Consider the following 20353-nt stretch of genomic DNA (forward strand, 5'->3'; position numbering starts at 1 on the left):
AATAGCACTAGGCTGCCCGTACTGCAAGCCTCTATTCAGGCTGATCACACAGCGCGTTGTCATCTTGCGTACTGTGAAGAGATGTGAGTGACATTTGACTCTGCTTCCATGTGTGTAGTGGCAAGCCCCTGCCCTTTGGCAGTATGATGCCAGTGCTGATCACAAGTGTAGGTACTTAACCCACAATTGCCTCAGTAAATATCCAGCTGTATAAATGGATAACGTTGTAAAGAACTGTAACCTATGTAAGTCGCTTTGGATAAAAGCGTCTGCTAAATTAATAAATGTAAATGTAAATGTAAAGTGACAGCAAGGATGGAGGCCTTACTCACCAATTGTTGCTGTGGTTGTATTGACTGAGGAGCAGGTCTTGCCATCACCAGACTCGATAAAGTCCAAATGGCAGGAGCAGTGGGCCACTCCAAATGTGCTCTCACATATTTGGTCACAGCCTCCATTCTTGTACAGACACACGTCTGCACCTGCAGGCACAAAAGGTCAGGACTATGGGAAACTCAGACCTCAGTATGAACACAGTGCAGTCATGGCCCCCTATTGAGAACACATTCAATAGATCTTTCTTGTACCAGGTTTGGCAATGGGGTGGACAACCACCACAGAGGCAGGCCGGACTGTGTTTACATAGAGTCGGCTTGGGTTCTGGCCAGTCCGCTTGTCCACCTTAAGGATAAGGTTATGGTCCCAGTCAGTGATCCAAACCAGGTCTTCAAATATGACAATGTCAAAAGGGTGACCTGGAGGTGAACATACAAACCAGGACAGGCAACCTTTACAAAGAGTACTTCTGCAGTGCCGGGACTTTCTGCTCATGGTTTCATCTTTAGGGATTGGAATAAGCGACATAAGCCTCACCCACTTCATTCCCTGTCAGGGTCCGGCGATCGGAGCCATCCAGACGGGCCATCTCGATGGTCCCCCTCACACTGTCGCACCAGTAGAGCTGGTCCTCAGTGTAGTCAATGGCCACACCTGTGGGTGCCACCAGGCCGGCGGTGGCGATGGCCACCCGGTTGCCCCCGTCCAGCGTGGCGCTCTCCACTGCTGGCCTCTCACCCAAGTCTGTCCAGAACAGCTTCCTCAAAGATAAAAGGTCTACATCAAATCAAACCAAATACCAGTAAAGCAACACTGTTAGTTATTTACTGCAATGCAGTTTTCTTTCAGAGCAGCGAATACCTGAGTGAATTAATCCTGAGGGGCCAGTTGTTGATTGTACTGGTGTATCTTATGAAAAACAGCTCTTATTCTTATAGAAATCTGAAATACACTAGAGGTTGCTCTGTGTGTTTTGCTGATGCACAGTACCCAGCCTTGTAAGGGGAAATGATCAATTGTGTGTAGGTTGTACAAATAAAAGCTTCCCCTGAGAATGGCATTTTCCATAAAACTCAATTACATGATTAATTGTCAGGTATTACAATGATTATTCTTCAGAAACAATTCTAGGTGGAAATAATGGTGACTAGGAGCCCCCACTTTAACCCACTGAGAGCATTATAAAAGTGACCTGTTACATGAGGGACTGCACAAAGCCTAGCCACATTCCACAAGACACTTACTGTGCCACAGGATGAATGGCAATTCCTCTGGGCTTCTGGAGACTGTGGCGGATAATGGACTCTCTGTTGAGCCCATTTAAGTCACTACGTTCGATAGTGGAATGCCTGAAAAGGAAGACAGAATAAACAGGCAATGATTTTGGATGAAACAGAATGGCACAGAGCAGAGGAGAATAAAACAGCAGAATATTAAGATGGAAACCTTATCATATTGTGACGCGGCCAGACTACATCCTACAGTCCCACCATTTTGCAAAGTTTAAGTTAGACAATGTTAGTTCCTGAAATATAAACCCCTAGACCTATGTAATTTACATTAGTCTGATTACTTCAGTGTAACTTACATGTAACACTTGAATGTAAATGGTGTGTTTTTTTCTTTGCACAGTAAATCAAAGGATTTATCCCTCCAGTTGTGTCAGATCTTTCTACTAAAGAATTCACTCTTGTCTCAAATCAGACTTCTAGACATGATGTAAGCCTTCTATGAGCAAATACTGAAATACTGCACTATACAACAAGGCCTCAGCAGGTGATGAACTGAGAGTGGGTTGTGGGCTGTATGGAACAGCTTTCCCTTTAATGTGCTGTCTCTAAAGATTCTCTGACACCACTGGGCCAAATCAGGTCACGAGACACACCCCCTGTCCGTCCAGTACAGCATGCGGTTGATCCAGTCCACAGCCAAGCCCTCAGGCACATCTACTGCCTCAATGACCAGTACCTCCCGGTCACTGCCATCCAGGTTTGCCCTCTCCAAATGTTTCAGGGCTTTGTTGGCAAAGTACACCTGTAGTAACATACACACACACCAGACCTTACACACTATAAGCACTGATTCAAGCAGGATTTCAGCCAATATCAACATTACACACTAAACCATGCAGGTTGCAGTTTCCCGGGCCTATCCTTTCCTGACAGCAAAGATCAGGTGCCATCATGAAGACTCACATAGGGCAACAATAACCCTGTCACTGAAAATGACCATATCTGACCAGCAGGTGACAGTAGTCATGTTTTTTTTTTTTAACTTGAGAACGTTTTTAATGTACACTCGGAGACAAATTCACCATAACCAAAATGCACACTTTATTATTGCTTTATCATTGGAAAAACCGGACAATAAGGGAAACTATTGTTGAAGAATAAAACATTTTAAAAATCATGGTATTTGCTTACATGTGTGAGGCTAATCGTGTTTCACTAAACCCTGGCACTGAGTTGAGCTTTTCATGTTAGAGTCTCGGGTAGTATGTTCCCTCACCTTGAGCTCTACTGGGTCATAATCTAAAGCTACAACTGTTCCTCTGGGCTCCTTCAATACAGTGAACTCCCCTGTGCCATCCATATTCATATGCTGGATATCTACGACGTTTGCCAACAGCAGGTAGGGTGCAGGGCCTGTGAAAGGTAAAATGGATAAAAATATGTCGCATTGAAAAATGAAAAAAAAATACAAAAAAGGTGTTCAATTATTCTGCCTGAAAGTCAGATGCCTCAGACTGTTAATAAAAACACTGAAAAAACCCAACTTCCATCTCAGCATTCTCCGGTGTGGCAGCCCTCTAACTGAACTCCCTATTGATGGGTGAGAAACCACCATTTATGGTGGTGTAACCTGGATACGTGAATGTAGTCTGATCAGAGACAGGATGGATAAGCCTGAATCTGCAGTTAACAAGAAAGAGGCCAATCAGGCATGAGGCAAGGAAAGGCAGAGCACATTGACACAAAAGAAAATAAAAACGCACAGGGCAGGTACAGGCAGAGTACATACATACACTTACAATCAAAACAACTGGAGCTGTTTCAACAATGGGAGATGAGAGATGTTAAATTTTAGGGAAACTGTATACCCTCAGATCATAACTGCTTGACTGGTGTACAGACTTGATAGAAATAATACCTGGACAGTAAAATGAAACTGAGAGTGCATTGAGTTCAGGTTTCCTTAACCCTGCAAGTTTAATGGTATTCCTCACCAAAGTTTTCGTCAACTCGGGAGGCTTTTGACTTTCTGAAACATTTGGGGATATTAACAAAGCTCTCAGTGGCTGGGTTGCTAGAGGGAGAGCTACAGTGCAACACCAGCAGAGAGAAGAGCCTCTTTCAAGTCTTATCCAAACATGAATAACTTAGATATGAAATAGCTAATTTTGATAACAAAATCCATCTGTCTGTTAGTGAACACATGACACTTACTGGATTGTGGTCCACTCCAGTATATTTCTCACCTGATAATTCAAGTCAGAAGAGAGGTGTAGCAATACTGATACACAGTACTGCTCTGTTATGTCTGCACTCTAAATTCACTGGTAAAGAGGGGAGTTTTGTGCTAGTTAATAAATCTGCTTGCATGGTGTCAGTCTCCATGAACAATGTGTACACACACCAGATGATCCATAGTTGAAGAAAATGTTTGATGTCATATTTAAAAAGGCGTCTAGGATGCCTTTACATTTCTGTGTGTGTCATGTCCCCCTTGTTGGACAACAGACCCTCATTTTCAAGCAGGAGCAAAACACTTAGGGACTGTTGTGTATCTGGGGATTATGGACACCACTATATATTATATTCCAACCCACACTTCCATAGCTTTCGCCTTGCAGGAGGGTGCAAAACGGAATTTAGAGGAAAAATGATCAGCAAAACAAGCCAAACATAGAATTGGAATACGACATTTGCATGTGGCATTCCAATTCAGCAGCAGCAGGAAAGAAAACCATGTTTGAACAGCAACCCAAAGGGAAATTAAATGAGCATAAGAGGCCTCTTTATTTCTTTTTATCTGAAAAAACATTAGAGGAATTTACAGCGAACATGCAAGTAAGATCAGCCAATTAGTATTACAACCTGTTAAACAAAGTGGGTTGACTTTTAAAATTAAAATGACTGAATCAGATAAGAAATATCAGAAACCTTTGGTACCTTCTTTATGAATCTTTTCAGACAAATTCACAGATTGTAACAGAATAAATCCCTATTTACAAAGCATTAAGTTGTTTGAATACTTAATGACACTGTAAATGTAACGAAGACTGAAAATCCCATTCTTGACCATGTCAGCAGACTTTTCTTCACATATAATGGATTCAGATCAGTCTCGTGAAATCCGATCCATAATGTCCACAGTCATGTGGACAACTTGGTAACTATCACTAGCTGGCTAGCAAAAATAGGTAGCTAAATAGCTAGTTAATAGCTAGCAAAGCTAGCAGTTACATTAGCTACCTAAATACAACTGTAGCCCTAAAAATCAAGCCCTAAAAAACACACACTATTTTGATGATCTTCCAATGATTTAAATTCCACTCTCCAGATAAATTACATCCTGCCATTGCTTCAATTCGCTATGCATGCACTCACACTGGGGATTAAGTGATGGAGGTTGTATTCATCAAAAGGTGTGATTGGCTGTCTGTAAGGTGTCTGAACTTGATCCATCGGTCATCATTAGGTCCTTGCAGGCTGAGCTTCCTGGCAGAGCTACACTCTCATCCTAATTTTGCTACATTCCAGTCAGAGCCAGAACACCTTACTGATTTCGATTGAAATACATTTTTCTAATACATTTTAATGGGAAGGCTGTGTTCTGTGGTCCGATTTGAATTGGACAAGAAGGAATTTTAAAATGTTCAATAGTTGGCGCTGTTTTGCTAAATATAAAAACTACTGCAGTAAGCACAAATAATCCTGCTTTAAATTCACACATTTTAATTAGGTAACAAGAAAAGAATGAAAAGTTTTTTAAAAAAAGTTTTTGATTTGTTTTTTAGAGGAAGAGTGGCTTTTCTTGCTTCCTCAGACTAGCTGCCTGTACTAATAAAAACTAGGAGGCTTGCGGCCCTTGGGGGGTTTGGGTTCATATCCTAGTGGGTGAGAGCGATGAAGAGTCAGCAGTGATGGGCGTTTCTCAGATAGCCATGGAGGCACTTACCTATAGCCATGCAGCGTTTGCCATCAGGGTGGATCTCGTAGCCGGGGAGGCAGTGGCACTCCCACCAGGTTGGGCCCAGGGGCACGCAAAGCTGACTGCACCCACCATTGTGCCACGACAGACACCCTAGAACACATAAAACTCCCAGTCTGTAAACTGAGTGATGCCCTGCTTCCCATTTAATACAGTACACTAACTCCCTGTTTAAATGTATTACAGCACACTGAGTAACACCCTACTCTCGGTTAACACATTGCATTACATTTAATACAACACACTGAGTAATGCCCTGATTTACATGCAATATGGCATACTAACATCCTGATTTACATTTAATACCACCTGATTCCTCATTTCTCATTTCAGCTCATTTCCTTTGCATGCATACACATGTGTATGACAATGTGTACACACATGTGCTCTTACCAGTGCATGTGTGTCCATCTGGCTGCAGCATGGATCCCTCAGGACAAATGCAGATGTCTCCTTCCTCTGTGTGAACACATCTGTGATCACAGAGGGTGGTGTTCTCTGTGCACACACTCAGCTCTATAAAAAAAACAACCCCACAAAATGAAAAAGAGTAGTCCTCAGCCAAGATGTGCCCTTGCTCTGGAGGTGAGATCATTCTTACTTGCTGTGCACCTGATTGGCCCTCAGCTCTGAACATCACTAGCCAAGTCTGTAAGACTCACCTGTACCTACAGGTTATTCATGTATTCCTGTACATCATATTACATTACAAAGCACATTGGCTTGTCCTTGTGCTGTACAACCACTACAGAAGACCATGACTGACTGTTCCCAAGTTGTACTAACATTACTGTGGACTGTGAGGTGTTCCTGTGCTGTACTAACATTACAGAATACCATGAGCTGTTCCTGTGCTGTACTGTACTAACATTACAGAGGACCATGAGCTGTTCTGTGAAGCATTATCAGCAGGTTAGCTGATTATAAAGTAGTTTATGTGATTATTTAACAGTTATGGCGCTTGAAATTAATTTCAAATTTTATGGAAAATTTTATATTATGAAGTATTTCAAAATGAACCCCAGGAGAAATTCTCTATTTAGATGTACAAATCACACACCACTAAAAGCCTTTACAGTCCAATTTTATATTGAAAAAGCTTTGTGAGTTTAAGCAGAGGCTTTCCCTTCATTCCAACAATGCTTTTTTAACATGTGTTCTCTTCAAACACGCTCTATCCTCCACACTACTCTCCCCCTACACACACAGACACACACACAGACACACAAACACACACACACACACACACACACACAGAGAGAGCCCTCTTCTCAAACACACAGTCTACCCTCTCCTCACACATATACACACACACACAGACCACACACTTTCTCTACCCTCTCCCAACCACAGATGGATTACCACATGGGCACAGTGGGCACATGCCCAGGGCCCTTGGCCTTTAGATTTATTATTATCTTTTTTTAATGTGTAAGTGTGGCAGAGCTGAAGTGTGAGTCCTGCATAAAGCCTGAGACCTGGTTAACTAGCATTGTTGCCGACAGGTTAGGGGTAATTTGCTGTTAGCTCAACTGGCAACGACGCTGGCTGCAAGGGGCCGGCAGTGAGCAGTGAGAACCCAGGTTTGAAACTCACTCGCTTGCTGGCCCACGTAGCATCTAGTTAAAACACACAATGCAGTCCACACCTGTTACTTAAAGTATTTTTGTTCTTAAAATATTGGAATAAATGTGATTTTGAAAATGTAGTATGATTATTAAATTGTTTGAATGTTTTGTAAAATAGCCAATTAAATCACATAATGTCAGAATGACGTAGGCTATATGTCAAATGTCAATTTCGCAGTCAACATGGAGAAATGCGCGCTTAGTGGGTCAGCAAAGCGTAAACTCAAAAAAGAAAAAGAAGCTAAAGATGCCGCTTTGTTGTCCAGGAGATAGACTTCGACGACTTGATAAATGATTTCTCTTCAGCGAAGGCCAGAAGAAAGCCGGTGGTTTAGGTAGGATATTTTTTACTGTGGTTTTATTTAAATTAAGGTGTGTGTTTGACTCCTAAAAATGTACATACTGTGCTGTACATGGCATGTATAGAACGAAACAGACTTAAAATGGCAGTAATTTAACATGTCAAAATAACAAATATAATTTGAAAGTAATACATGCTGTGTGGTTGTGGGTTGCCCTATGCTATTGTGCAACCAAACTCTGTGTGCTTGGGGAGGGCACACGACGTGCATGTGTACTATTTACATGTGAAGGTAGGGGCCCGTGACAAGTTTGTGTCCAGGGCCCGTGGTCGTGATAATCCGTCCATGCTCCCGACACACATTTGGTTCTGTCATACCCTTAGTGAGCACACACTATAGGACTGACCAGTACAGAGGAGTTGGATCAAGATGGTGTGGTAGCTCTCACAATACAACATCAGTACAGAGGTTCAAATTAGCACAAGGAAAATTTCTTATCAAAACCAAGGAATTCAAAAACCCAAATATAAAAAAAAGCCAGCTATCTTCATATGATTTGTTACTGTGGGGAACTGGGAAGCTAAAACCAGTGGTTGTGTCAAAATTAAACCCGGGAACAGAGATTGATTGGATGAATCAAGCACCCAACAAGTAGATGGCCATGGATGCTTGGGTGATATCAGAGACTGTGTCTCTTATTCTAACTGTGGTGTCAAAACAAAACGCTCTGGAGAGATTGGCTGGGCTGAGTAAATGAACTCGTCAAACAAGCCTCCGAAGTGCCTCAGAGTGGCAGGAAATAATCCTCTTGAAAAAGGAGAGAGTGATTTGGCTAACAGATCCTTTTATTGTAGTGAAAACCACACCTGGGAGAGTGGATCTTTCCATGGCATTTTAGTCAGCCTGTTGGTGTATGTCCCACAGATTGTAGAAATGTATCCAAATCTGTAATCTAAAACACACCTCTGACTATTATAGACAAGTCTTATGTGAGAAAGGTGGAGCTGAGTTCATTTTAATCATTTTGGTAAGAGATAACATCTTTACCCAGGCAATAGTCATAACAAAACAAAAATATTTTACAGTGCCTAACACAATGCAAACACACTGTGTGAAAGAGGTTTAGCTGAGATGTGCATTTTATGTTCCTCGCACATTCTGAAATCCCAACCACAAATAGCAAAAATGCCTTCCAAAGCAGTGAGGAAAGCCCTCGGCTCAGGAGCCTGGTGGTAAAACCATCACCTGGCTGCATCATAAGGAAGGGGTTCCTCTCCATGTTGCATCTTGTCCAGCAGCTACATTGTACAGTGCAGTTCTTAGACCGACGCTTTTGACCTTGGCCCTGCTCTAAATCATCTTAACACAGCAGAGCTGATGATTAAATATGTTCCTTATTAGCAGTGTCATGACCTACTTTCACAGCTGTGAGTCTGAGCTATCTCTTGAGTTGTGTGTCAGTGTTGTGTACTCAGAGTAGAGTGAAATGCCTTGCTACTGCCCACACAAGAATTCTGTAGTGACATGACATCAAACACATTTAGAAGTTCAGCAAGAGGCTGTTGTTCTCATGGCCATCCCTCAGCTGACTAAATTTCTCAGGACTTAGGTAGTGAAATGATAGATGCCTCCATCTATCTAGCCTCTATTTTTCTCTCTGGACTGATGTAGTGAAGGGGTTTCATTTTTTCTTTCTAAAATTTATTTCAATTAGTTCAAATATATTTTCAAACCCATTAATTTCCTTTAGTGCTTATTGAAGTCATTCCCCCACCTTTCACAGACAGATATGGACATTTCCAGTCTAGCAGAAGGTGGAGACATAGGTTTGTAGCTCTACATGCCAGAAACATTTTGCTAACATTGTAGTTACAACTTGAAACATTGTGAGGATCCAACTTGTTTGAATAATGTCACACCTTCTGAAACATTTTACTGAAACAACTTTTTTCTCAATTGTTGCAATATTAACATGCATGATCTAGGCTACTGTGTGTGTGAATGAAAAGATGATACCAAAAAATCAGTCAGAGGCACTCCAGAATGTTTTCTCTCCAGTGGTGACACATTCCAATGTGACTGACTGAAGTGCTTCACTTCCATCAATTTCTCCATGCTAATAGCAATAAGTTTAGTCATAAAAACCCAAGTAACATTCCCCATTGCTTTGTTATATAAACATGTATTGCAGTTCCCATCTTTGAAAAAATGTCCATGCTAAACGAAGCAACACATCATTATTGCCCATATTTTTAATTCTGGTGACAGTACAGCTGTCACAGCCATCTGAAATTAAGATGAGTTGCATCCTTGTATACATTGCACACATACATACAGTGGGGAGAACAAGTATTTGATACACTGCCGATTTTGCAGGTTTTCCCACTTGCCAAGCATGTAGAAGTCTGTAATTTTTATCATAGGTACTCTTCAACTGTGAGTGACGGAATCTAAAACAAAAATCCAGAAAATCACATTGTATGATTTTTAAGTAATTAATTTGCATTTTATTGCATGACATAAGTATTTGATACATCAGGAAAACAGAACTTAATATTTGGTACAGAAACCTTTGTTTGCAGTTATAGAGATCAGACGTTTCAGGTTTGCACACACTGCAGCAGGGATTTTGGCCCACTCCTCCATACAGATCTTCTCCAGATCCTTCAGGTTTCAGGGCTGTCGCTGGGCAATACGGACTTTCAGCTCCCTCCAAAGATTTTCTATTGGGTTCAGGTCTGGAGACTGGCTAGGCCACTCCAGGACCTTGACATGTTTCTTACGGAGCCATTCCTTAGATGCCCTGGCCGTGTGTTTCGGGTCGTTGTCATGCTGGAAGACCCAGCCACGACCCATCTTCAATGCTCTTACTGAGGGAAGGAGGTTGTTGGCCAAGATCTCGCAATACATGGCCCCATCCATCCTCCCCTCAATACGGTGCAGTCGTCCTGTCCCCTTTGCAGAAAAGCATCCCCAAAGAATGTTTCCACCTCCATGCTTCACGGTTGGGATGGTCTTCTTTGGGTTGTACTCATCCTTCTTCTTCCTCCAAACATGGCGAGTGGAGTTTAGACCAAAGCGCTCTATTTTTGTCTCATCAGACCACATGACCTTCTCCCATTCCTCCTCTGGATCATCCAGATGGTCATTGGCAAACTTCAGACGGGCCTGGACATGCGCTGGCTTGAGCAGGGGGACCTTGCGTGCGCTGCAGGATTTTAATCCATGATGGGGTAGTGTGTTACTAATGGTTTTCTTTGAGACTGCGGTCCCAGCTCTCTTCAGGTCATTGACCAGGTCCTGCCGTGTAGTTCTGGGCTGATCCCTCACCTTCCTCATGATCACTGATGCCCGTGAGATCTTACATGGAGCCCCAGACCGAGGGAGATTGACCGTCATCTTGAACTTCTTCCATTTTCTAATAATCGCGTCAACAGTGTTTGCCTTCTCACCAAGCTGCTTGCCTATTGTCCTGTAGTCCATCCAAGCCTTGTGCAGGTCTACAATTTTATCCCTGATGTCCTTACACAGCTCTCTGGTCTTGGCCATTGTGGAGAGGTTGGAGTTTGTTTGATTGAGTGTGTGGACAGGTGTCTTTTATACAGGTAACGAGTTCAAACAGGTGCAGTTAATACAGGTAATGAGTGGAGAACAGGAGGGCTTCTTAAAGAAGAACTAACAGGTCTGTGAGAGCCAGAATTCTTACTGGTTGGTAGGTGATCAAATACTTACGTCATGCAATAAAATGCAAATTAATTATTTTAAAACCATACACTGTGATTTTCTGGATTTTTGTTTTAGATTCCGTCACTCACAGTTTAAGAGTACCTATGATAAAAATTACAGACCTCTACATGCTTTGTAAGTGGGAAAACCTGCAAAATCGGCAGTGTATCAAATACTTGTTCTCCCCACTGTAATACACATATGTGTAATATGTGTGCGTGAACATGTGCAATATACTCTAGACAAGGCCTTAGAGAATTTAGGGTTATTCTCTAAAATCCTGTCAAAAGATTACTTCTATAGTTTAACATGAACATCTTATCTTATTAAATTAATCTTAAGACTTCTAGAACAATGACTTCTAGGGAAATTTAAGTTGAAGGCACCACATGCAAAGTCAATGGCTCTCCCAAGGCCTTTTAAAAAATGTTTACAACATCCAAGTAAGCATTACCACAAGGTTTAAAGTTGGAGTTATGGCACTTTAGTTACCAGTAACATACCTGAGCCTAGCTTGTTGCCCATGTGCTAGACTACTTAGCTAGACAGCTACAAACATATACCTGAATATGAAACAATGTTCATTTGAACGAAACTGTCGTCATTATGGCAAAACATTCACATCAGATAGAGAGCTTGTTTCTATGACAAGCCCTGGTTCTATTTTACCATTAAATGTTCAAACAGCTTGCCATATATTTCTTGATGGACAAAACTGATAAATTTGGTAGAGTTGAAACTCGTAGACACTGCCAATCTCAATGGTTGGTGTAACTTTTTAGTAATAGACTAACAACTAGTTCATACATCAGAAATATCCTGTGTGGTTCAAATAGGGTTGAACTTGGCAATGTTTAAAATTGAATTTACTAAATACTATCACAATAGCAAGGCTATGGACAAACTTATGCCAGCCCCTGAAGCTGCTGCATTGATCAGTGTATTCAGCATTATATTAAACAGCATTACTGACAACAAGAGCCAGCTTTGTTTCCACCCATTACTGACACATTCTCGAGCAGCTAAGGGTGTCAGCATGAAGATCAAAAAGATAATGCAAATGGACTTGTGGCAGCTAAAGGCTAGTTTTGATAAGTTTGTGTTCATATATAAGTGTATGTATGCAAGTTAGAAATACAGTGTAGAATACACTTAGCAAATAAAATGGTAAACCTGCAGCATACAACTACTTAAAATACTAAATCCTAAAATACAAAGAATACATCTCAGTAAAATCCCAACAGCTCCAATGTAAATCGTAGTAATGAGCTGTTAGCTGTCAGCAGAGCAAGAATAATGCATCCTCTGATTGGTCCAGAGCTCATGGGAAAGGAAGTCTAGCTTACCGTGACATGTCTTCATATCTGGTAGTAAGACGAACCCAGGAGGACAGGTGCAGAAGTAGGATCCTGGAATGTTCTCACAACCCAGCGTACAGCCATGGTTCCAATGAGCACACTCATTTACATCTGGCAACATAGATACATAGAAATACATAAAAGCACAGCAGCTCTCAAGGGCAAAACTCACCCATAATTTGCTATGATCAGTTAGGGTATTTGTGTATCTAATTGGAGCTTTTTTCAGTCTCTGTCCTTAGGTGCACTTTAAATCTGTTACATTACAGCACAATATCCAGTTACAATACACAGGAAAATATATACATTTTCATTTGAAAAGAAAACAAAGTTGTTCTCAGACAAAATGTCTCTATATAGTAAACAAAACTTTGATGACTTCTTAAATTTTATATTAGGGCTGTCAGCGTTAACGCTCGTTCGCGATTAATCTGGAAACTTTAACGCGTTAATGTTTTAACGCAAATTAATCATGTTATCAGGTTTGACCGCAACTTCCTTCCGTAATTCCAGCGCGGATATTTACCCAGTAAACAATTTGCGTTGGCCCAACGTTGGCCCATTGTCATTTTTCAACGTTGGGCAACCGTTGTTTTTGCTCATCGGTTCGAAGTTGGCCTAACCATGATGGCCCAACGTCGCACTCTTTTGTTCCTATGACGGTGGCCCAACCGTTCATCTGCACGGCTGGCCCAACGTCGGCAGCCAACTATAATCCATATGATATTCTGTACAGAGCAGTATTTGGTTATAGAACGTTACGCTAACACCGGTGGTCCAAAGTCGCCAGCCAACCGTCACTGATTATCCTACCATTTGGTTTCAATGTCATTTTTTTCTACAGCAAAGAAGCATTTGTTAGTCGACACGGTTCTAGGATAAATAAAACGTTTTGGTCTTCTGAAGCAGGCAGAAAAATGCTGCGCTACACAAGAAATTTCCATTCAGAATTTAAGGTTGGAGAAATGATTATCTGTATCACTTTTAACGTAGTTGTTGGAGATATCAAAGAGAGGAAACGAGTGGCCTATATTAGACTAAGTTAACATGAACAAATGACAAAAACATAATAAAGAAAACGGATTTATTAAAAACATTTTAATAAAACTAACAGGATTTTAAAATGGAATAAATAGCTAAAACAAACTTAAAAATAAATGTATTTGGAACAATATAACAGGCTAAACCATGACAAAATACATACGCAAAAACACATGACAGATCATATGTTACTTTAAAAAACAATTATTTAGAATACAACTGCATTTAAAATGCAGTGGGCTACTTTTAGAAACTTAATTAAAACTTGCGTTCCTCGCCTTCCTCCCTACGTCACGGTCTTTAGCATACCGCAGCCAATTTTTCGCTGATGTACAGATGTCAGCATCTGTGTGGCGTCAGGTTTATGTCAAAAGTCGCGAGCGCAGGAAACATGCTCGCGAGCGTATAAAACATTCTCGCGAGCGCAGAAAACATTCTCGCGCACAAAGCAGCCACCGCGCGCGAGAGAATTTCTCCTTGGCGAGTGTTGGAGGGCACACGCGCTCGCGCGGGTTAACTCTGCTCGCGCGAATCGACCTGAGTTTTGACAGTTTGGGGGCGGAAACCAAGGGAGGCACTGGCCCTCTTATGATTGGTCACTTTCAACTCAATCACACGACCTCCTTGAACCTTGATTGACAGCTTCCGTGAACTGAACGACAGGCAGACAGTGCTTGGCCAGAGGCTTGTTATTTCAAACACTGAGTCCTGACAACAAGTTCAGAGTTGAAGACACGATGAACGGAACAATGGCGGTGACCCAGCAATTTACTTACGGTAACGTTACTTATAACGTCTATTGCATGAAGTCGGCTGAATGATAGGGGAAGCATAGCTAACGTTAGCTATTTACATGTTCCAGCCAAATTTAAGAGTAAGTAAATTGCTGGGTTGTTAGAAGAAGCCATCTAGCAGTATCACTTACATATAAATCTTCAGGTATCGCCGCCATTGTTCCGTCCACTGTGTCTTCAACTCCGAACTTGTCAGAACCCAGTTGTTTGCAATTTCAGACGTGGGCTGAAGACACAACTTCAGACTCTACCTGGACTGACACCCTTGCCATTTGACCTTGTAAATCTAAGATTCTTGGCTCGTACTTATAGCAAGTTATGTTGTATTTGTAGCACGTTTTGCCTAGGTAGTATAGCATCACTATTGTTGTCCCAGTGGCTGTATTTGATATGTAACCTCAGATCAGATTAGTTCTGTCTCGCTACATTGATCTTGCGCTCAGCTTCAGCACTATCTGCATTGTATGACCTGTACACATCTTGACCTTGTGCCTGTTTGCCCACGATCTGCACTTTCGTACGTCGCTTTGGATAAAAGCGTCTGCTAAATGAATACATGTAAATGTAAAACAACATGCCTCTGGGCAAACAAGTGTCTGCCTGTCGTTCGGTTAACGGAAGCTGTCAATCAAGGTTCAAGGAGGTCGTTTGGGTGTGATTGCGTTGAACGTGACCAATCATAAGAGGGCCAGTGACTCCCTTGGTTTCCGTTCCCAAACTGTCAAAACTCAGGTCGATTCGCGCGAGAAGAATTCAACTTCGCGCAAGCAGAGTTAACCCGCGCGAGCGCCTATACCCTCCAACACTCGCCAAGCAGAAATTCTCTCGCGTGTGGTGGCTGCTGCGAGAATGTTTTCTGCGCTCGCAAGAATGTTTTATACGCTCGCGACTTTTGACATAAATCTTACGCCGTAACATACATCTGTGGAATCTTTGACGTTTGCCCGCGCAGCTCCTTAAAGACAAAAACAAAATAATGACTCAATAATTTGTGTCAGAAACCCCGCTTAAGGGTTTCTAAGCACTATTTTAATAGTGTAGTTACTGTGTTTTAGCGACATGCCAAACTGTAGGCAAAACGGCACTTATTCACTTAACTAAGCTATGTTTTGCCTTTTAACCATATGAAACTAACCTAGGTTTACCTTAAGCAAACTTTGACAGCTAGCGGCAGCTGTTTGGTGAAGCAGCAGACAGCTAGCGCAGAGTATCTTTTATTGATAGCGCTATGGTGTGGGCTATCTAGATACTACAGCCACTGTCATAAAAATTAATGAGGCCAGATGGAATATTTTCTTTGAATATCTGACACCCTTATAACGTTAACCACTTCACCGTTTGTATGAAATAAAAAACGTAGCCTTAGCTAACCAAGCAGTGTGGGATTAGCTAAAAGAGCTAAATATCCTACGTAGCTACCTACGCTAGTTAATTTACCTCAGAACCAGGTAATGTTAGGTAAATCCATCTCACTAAAAGTGGCTAAAACTACCAACATACAACAACAAATAAATATATAAATACCATATGTTAAAGATACCATTCCAATTCAAATTGTACGCTACATAATTAGACACGATACGTTTACTTATTTAACGAAATATAAGACAACTGTTATAAGGTGGGCTACTTACCCAGATGCCCAACGGAGTGCTAACGTTGGTTCATGACGGTTATGCGATGGTTGGGGTAGAGTGGTAGTCCAACGTACCAATGTTGGCTCATGATGGTTAGCCTACGTGACCGTTGGGCTAAAGTGGCATCCCAACGGTGTGCCAACGTTGGCAACAGACGGTGACGGTCGCCAACCATAAAGCGGAAATGAAGCACTGAATAATGTGAGCGTTTATCGGTTGCTTTTGATGTTGGGTAAGATATCGTTGTACAATTAAACCTGAAATTCAAGTAGTTTAGCTGGAAAATGATGTAGTATTTCAGATTTTCGCCACAAGGGTGCAGCCATCTTTGAACAAGCCCAAATGTGACGTCACCGGCATGGTTATTCGCGGAGCCGCTCTGTGCTTTGTTGGGTTCTGTGGATGTTGCTCGTTATCGCTACTATAGATGGAACGGGGTAAAGAGCATAGGAAAAAACGAGGTTGTCAAATTCATATTTGGGATTCCCCTGTTTACTGTTAGTTTCCCTATTTCATTCACAACGAAGTAGGCCTAATCAGCGACACTCGACAGGCAGTAGTAAATCTACCTCCCGCTCCTCTGCCTGGCAAGCTCGTTTATGCGCCCTGTCTCTGCGTCGGAGAGCAGCACCTGTCAATTCGGCAAGGACTGGTCTTTCGGTATTCCCGACGTCGTCTGGCTTCAGTCGATTTGTAGTGCGGCAAACAGATGTCACACACTCATCAAAGCCTCCCTTCTCCTGATAATCAGAAGCATTAAAGTGGTCACTGCAGACTCTTCCTCTCGGTCCCACAGGTGGATCACGGCACTTCAGTGCAGCTAGCCAACGGCGGAGCAACTGAGGCTTCTTCAGAGGAAGAACATGATAATAGACTGATTTACTCCTCTCCTTTGTTCTGTAATACCCATTTGAGCATCCTGGGGCAATACAAAATGAGCCTCCTCGTTTTTTCCTATGCTTTTTTCCCCGTTCCATCTATAGTAGCGATAACGAGCAGCATCCACAGAAACCTACGAACAGCGCGGCTCAGCGAACAACCATGCCGGTGACGTCACATTCGGGCTCGTTCAAAGATGGCTGCACCCTTGTAGCGAAAATCTACATCATTTTCCATTTTCTACTTGAATTTGAGGTTTAATTGTACAATGATATCTTACCCAACATCAAAAGCAACAGATAAACGCTCACATTATTCAATGCTTCGTTTCCGCTACCTTAATGACCATAAACCAACGTCGGCCCAACCACCGCATGTTTATTGGGTACCTGGCGAAATTACGGAAAGGCGTGGCAAACGTAGATGTGCTGAACGGCAAATTTCGTTTTAACCCTTTGCATGTAACTTATTTGTTATGGTATGTAGTGCGCCTGTTACCTTATATGGTTCGTTATGTTTTCATTTGCGTTATTAATTTTCTTACAGATTTCAGTTAGCATTTGCTATAGTTTTAGATTTAAATCGCTGTTTCCTCAAGGCTAAAATTAGCTAGAATTTCTCCAATCTAGTGTTCTAATCGCACCAGTTTTAGCATATGCGCTAAACGGCTAATCACACCGGTGTGACTGTACGCGCGAAAGGGTTAAAACGAAATTTGCCGTTCAGAACATCTGCGTTTGCCACGCCTTTCAGTAATGCAGCCAGGTAAATATCCGCGCTGGAATTACGGAAGGAAGTTGCCGTCAAACTTGATAATATGATTAATTTGCGTTAAAACATTAAGGCGTTAAAGTTTCCAGATTAATCGCGAACGAGCGTTAACGCGTCAACGTTGACAGCCCTATTTAATATTAAAATCTGAGTATATTTAATAGAGATTTCATCATGGAAACAGTTAGATAACAGAAGTTAAATGATCTGTTCATATAATATTACATTACTACAGTACATTATTGTCATTTAGCAGATGCTCATATCCAGTGCAACTTGGGTTTCATCCATTTATGAAGATAGCCTATTTATTGTGGCAGTTGTGGGTTACATACCTTGCCCCAGGGTACAACAGCAGGGTATCCAACCAGCAACTTTTGGTTACAAACCCTTACCATGACACCACACTGCTGCCTATTAATTAAATTTATTTGAGAGTCATGAGAGATGGTACCTTCACAGTGGTTGCCATGTGTGCTGAGCACAAAGCCTTCACGGCACTGGCACACGCCTGTTCCTGTGGCACCGAAACACACTGCCACACAGTCTCCTGCCATCGAATCACAGCCCCCGTCTGTGTGGCACAGAGGAACACATACCATACCACTAATATGAAACCATAATGATACCCACATATTACCAGCCTTCTAGTATGAAACCATAAGAATCCCAATGTATTACCAGGCCCTTATTATGAAACCATAACAATAACCACAGATTACCTAGCCTTTAGTATGAAACCATCATGACACCATCTTCATCCTTACCAGACCTCTAATGTGAATCCATAATTATATAGACATATTACTGGACTTCTAACATGGAGCTTTAATAATACTGACATATTATCAGGCCTGTAAAACAAAACTGTAATATTACTGATGTGTTGCCAGGCCCTAAATATGAAACCATAATAACACCAACATATTACCAGGCAGCCATTAATATGAAACCATAATAATACCATCACATTACCCTACCTTTAATATGAAACCATTATAATACCAGCATATTACCAGGTCTCTAAAATGAATCCATAATAATATAGACATATTTCGAGGCTTCTAACATGAAGCCATAACAATACAGACATATTACCCAGCAGCCTTTAATGTTAAACCATAATGATAATGGCATATTACCAGGCTTCTAATATGAAATCATAATGATACCTGGTTATCTGGTGTCTCATCTGGTCCCTAACATTTATGAAAGTATGAAATGGGAATGAGCTCCATTTGGAATCAGGCCTCTGTTTGGTGTCTATCTCTTTGTCCTCGACCTTTATTATGCAATTTCAGGTTTATAAGAATCATTGGAAGCTAAATAGATATTATGGGGAGAGTACACACTACAATATCAAGGGCCTGTGTTTGAAAGTATCCAAATTAATGTTGTGATGATCTCTTAACAATTTCAAAGAAGCAAAGGTTAAAGAATCTTAAGTTACTTTGTGTTTAGGAACAAGAGCAAAGTTAACTTCCACTATTTCATTAACAGCATGTCGGTGGAGGTGACCTCTGACCTGGGAGAATGGGGGACGGAGCCTCTAACACAGGCTGTTGGAGGGGGTGCACCACTTTGATGTTTGCAGGGGGTTGCAGTGGGTGTTTGGGGATGATAGTCGCCAGTTGGTCGCCTGTGTATTTATCCACACTTTTTATGGTCCTTGTTTTCATGTCAGTATAATACACATACTCCAGGAACACTGACATCCCCAGTGGCTGAGATCTGGGGTGTACAAAAAATGTGATGATATTGTCAGTGGGAATTCAGTTAACTTCTGGAGCACACTTTGAGAACAATAAAAATATATACTTTCACAGCAACAATTTATACAGTTGTATGAACACAAATGTGCATCTGCACATACTTAGTGTACATTATCAAGTGATGCCATGACTTAATGTGCAATCATTATCAAACAGTGCCCAGACTCAGACAGCCTGTGTACAGACACAAGAAGTGATGTAGAAACATACTTGGCTAATGAATCTCAGTTCTCTGGAATGATCTCAGACACTTTAAAACAATTATAGGCAATCTGGAATAATGCACAGTATAGGCTTGAGCTTGAGGTTCTTTGAGCAAAGTAAGCTTTCCAAATTATGTTTTTTTTTTTTTTTTATCAAACACCTGATTCAGTCTGACCATTGCTGTACAGCAATCACTCTCATGGTTATGATATTGATAATATTAATATTCAGATACTAAGCAATTCACTGTGGTCATTATTATATTTACATAATTCATATTCATATGCTGTCCAATCCTTACTGTGATGTCTATGACAGTTATTCATATGCTGTACTTACTGTGGTGGTTGATTTATAATATTGATAACATTTCCATTGTAGTCACAGGACCCAATGGTACCACTGTGCTCCAAACCAAACTGAATCCAGAACAGTCTCCTGTCAGAGATGTCCAGGGATAGAGTCCCCAGTCTGAGGCTGGTCCTTAGGATGGTGGAGGTCATTTCACCTTCCAAGGTTGACTGCTGAATGCTTGGCATGGTTCCATCTGAAACCCAAAATATAAACCTGACAGACAAAAGATCAGACCTTGATAAAAATGTACGCAGAAACCTCGTTCCCCACCTCCCAACACTCCCATGTCCTGCATAAAACACTGAACCTCCTCTGATGCTAGTCTAGGATCAGATCT

General features: G+C 41.5%; 1 protein-coding gene across 1 annotated transcript in view; it reads right to left on the reverse strand.

Moving 5' to 3' along the window:
* The window catches only part of egf (epidermal growth factor), a 40757-nt gene that overhangs the window by 13466 nt on the left and 6938 nt on the right, over positions 1 to 20353 (reverse strand). Inside the window, exons 4-15 of the mRNA XM_036550740.1 lie at positions 20002 to 20229; positions 19212 to 19417; positions 18141 to 18260; positions 12553 to 12675; positions 5944 to 6066; positions 5518 to 5643; positions 2845 to 2981; positions 2222 to 2370; positions 1581 to 1685; positions 874 to 1097; positions 588 to 755; positions 333 to 482 (exon numbers count right to left, since the gene is read on the reverse strand). Of these exons, the coding sequence (XP_036406633.1) occupies positions 333 to 482; positions 588 to 755; positions 874 to 1097; positions 1581 to 1685; positions 2222 to 2370; positions 2845 to 2981; positions 5518 to 5643; positions 5944 to 6066; positions 12553 to 12675; positions 18141 to 18260; positions 19212 to 19417; positions 20002 to 20229 (1859 nt within the window). The remainder of the gene's footprint in view (positions 1 to 332; positions 483 to 587; positions 756 to 873; positions 1098 to 1580; positions 1686 to 2221; positions 2371 to 2844; positions 2982 to 5517; positions 5644 to 5943; positions 6067 to 12552; positions 12676 to 18140; positions 18261 to 19211; positions 19418 to 20001; positions 20230 to 20353) is intronic.

This window comes from Megalops cyprinoides, chromosome 18, assembly GCF_013368585.1.
Source record: "Megalops cyprinoides isolate fMegCyp1 chromosome 18, fMegCyp1.pri, whole genome shotgun sequence".
In the NCBI taxonomy this organism is placed as follows: domain Eukaryota; kingdom Metazoa; phylum Chordata; class Actinopteri; order Elopiformes; family Megalopidae; genus Megalops; species Megalops cyprinoides.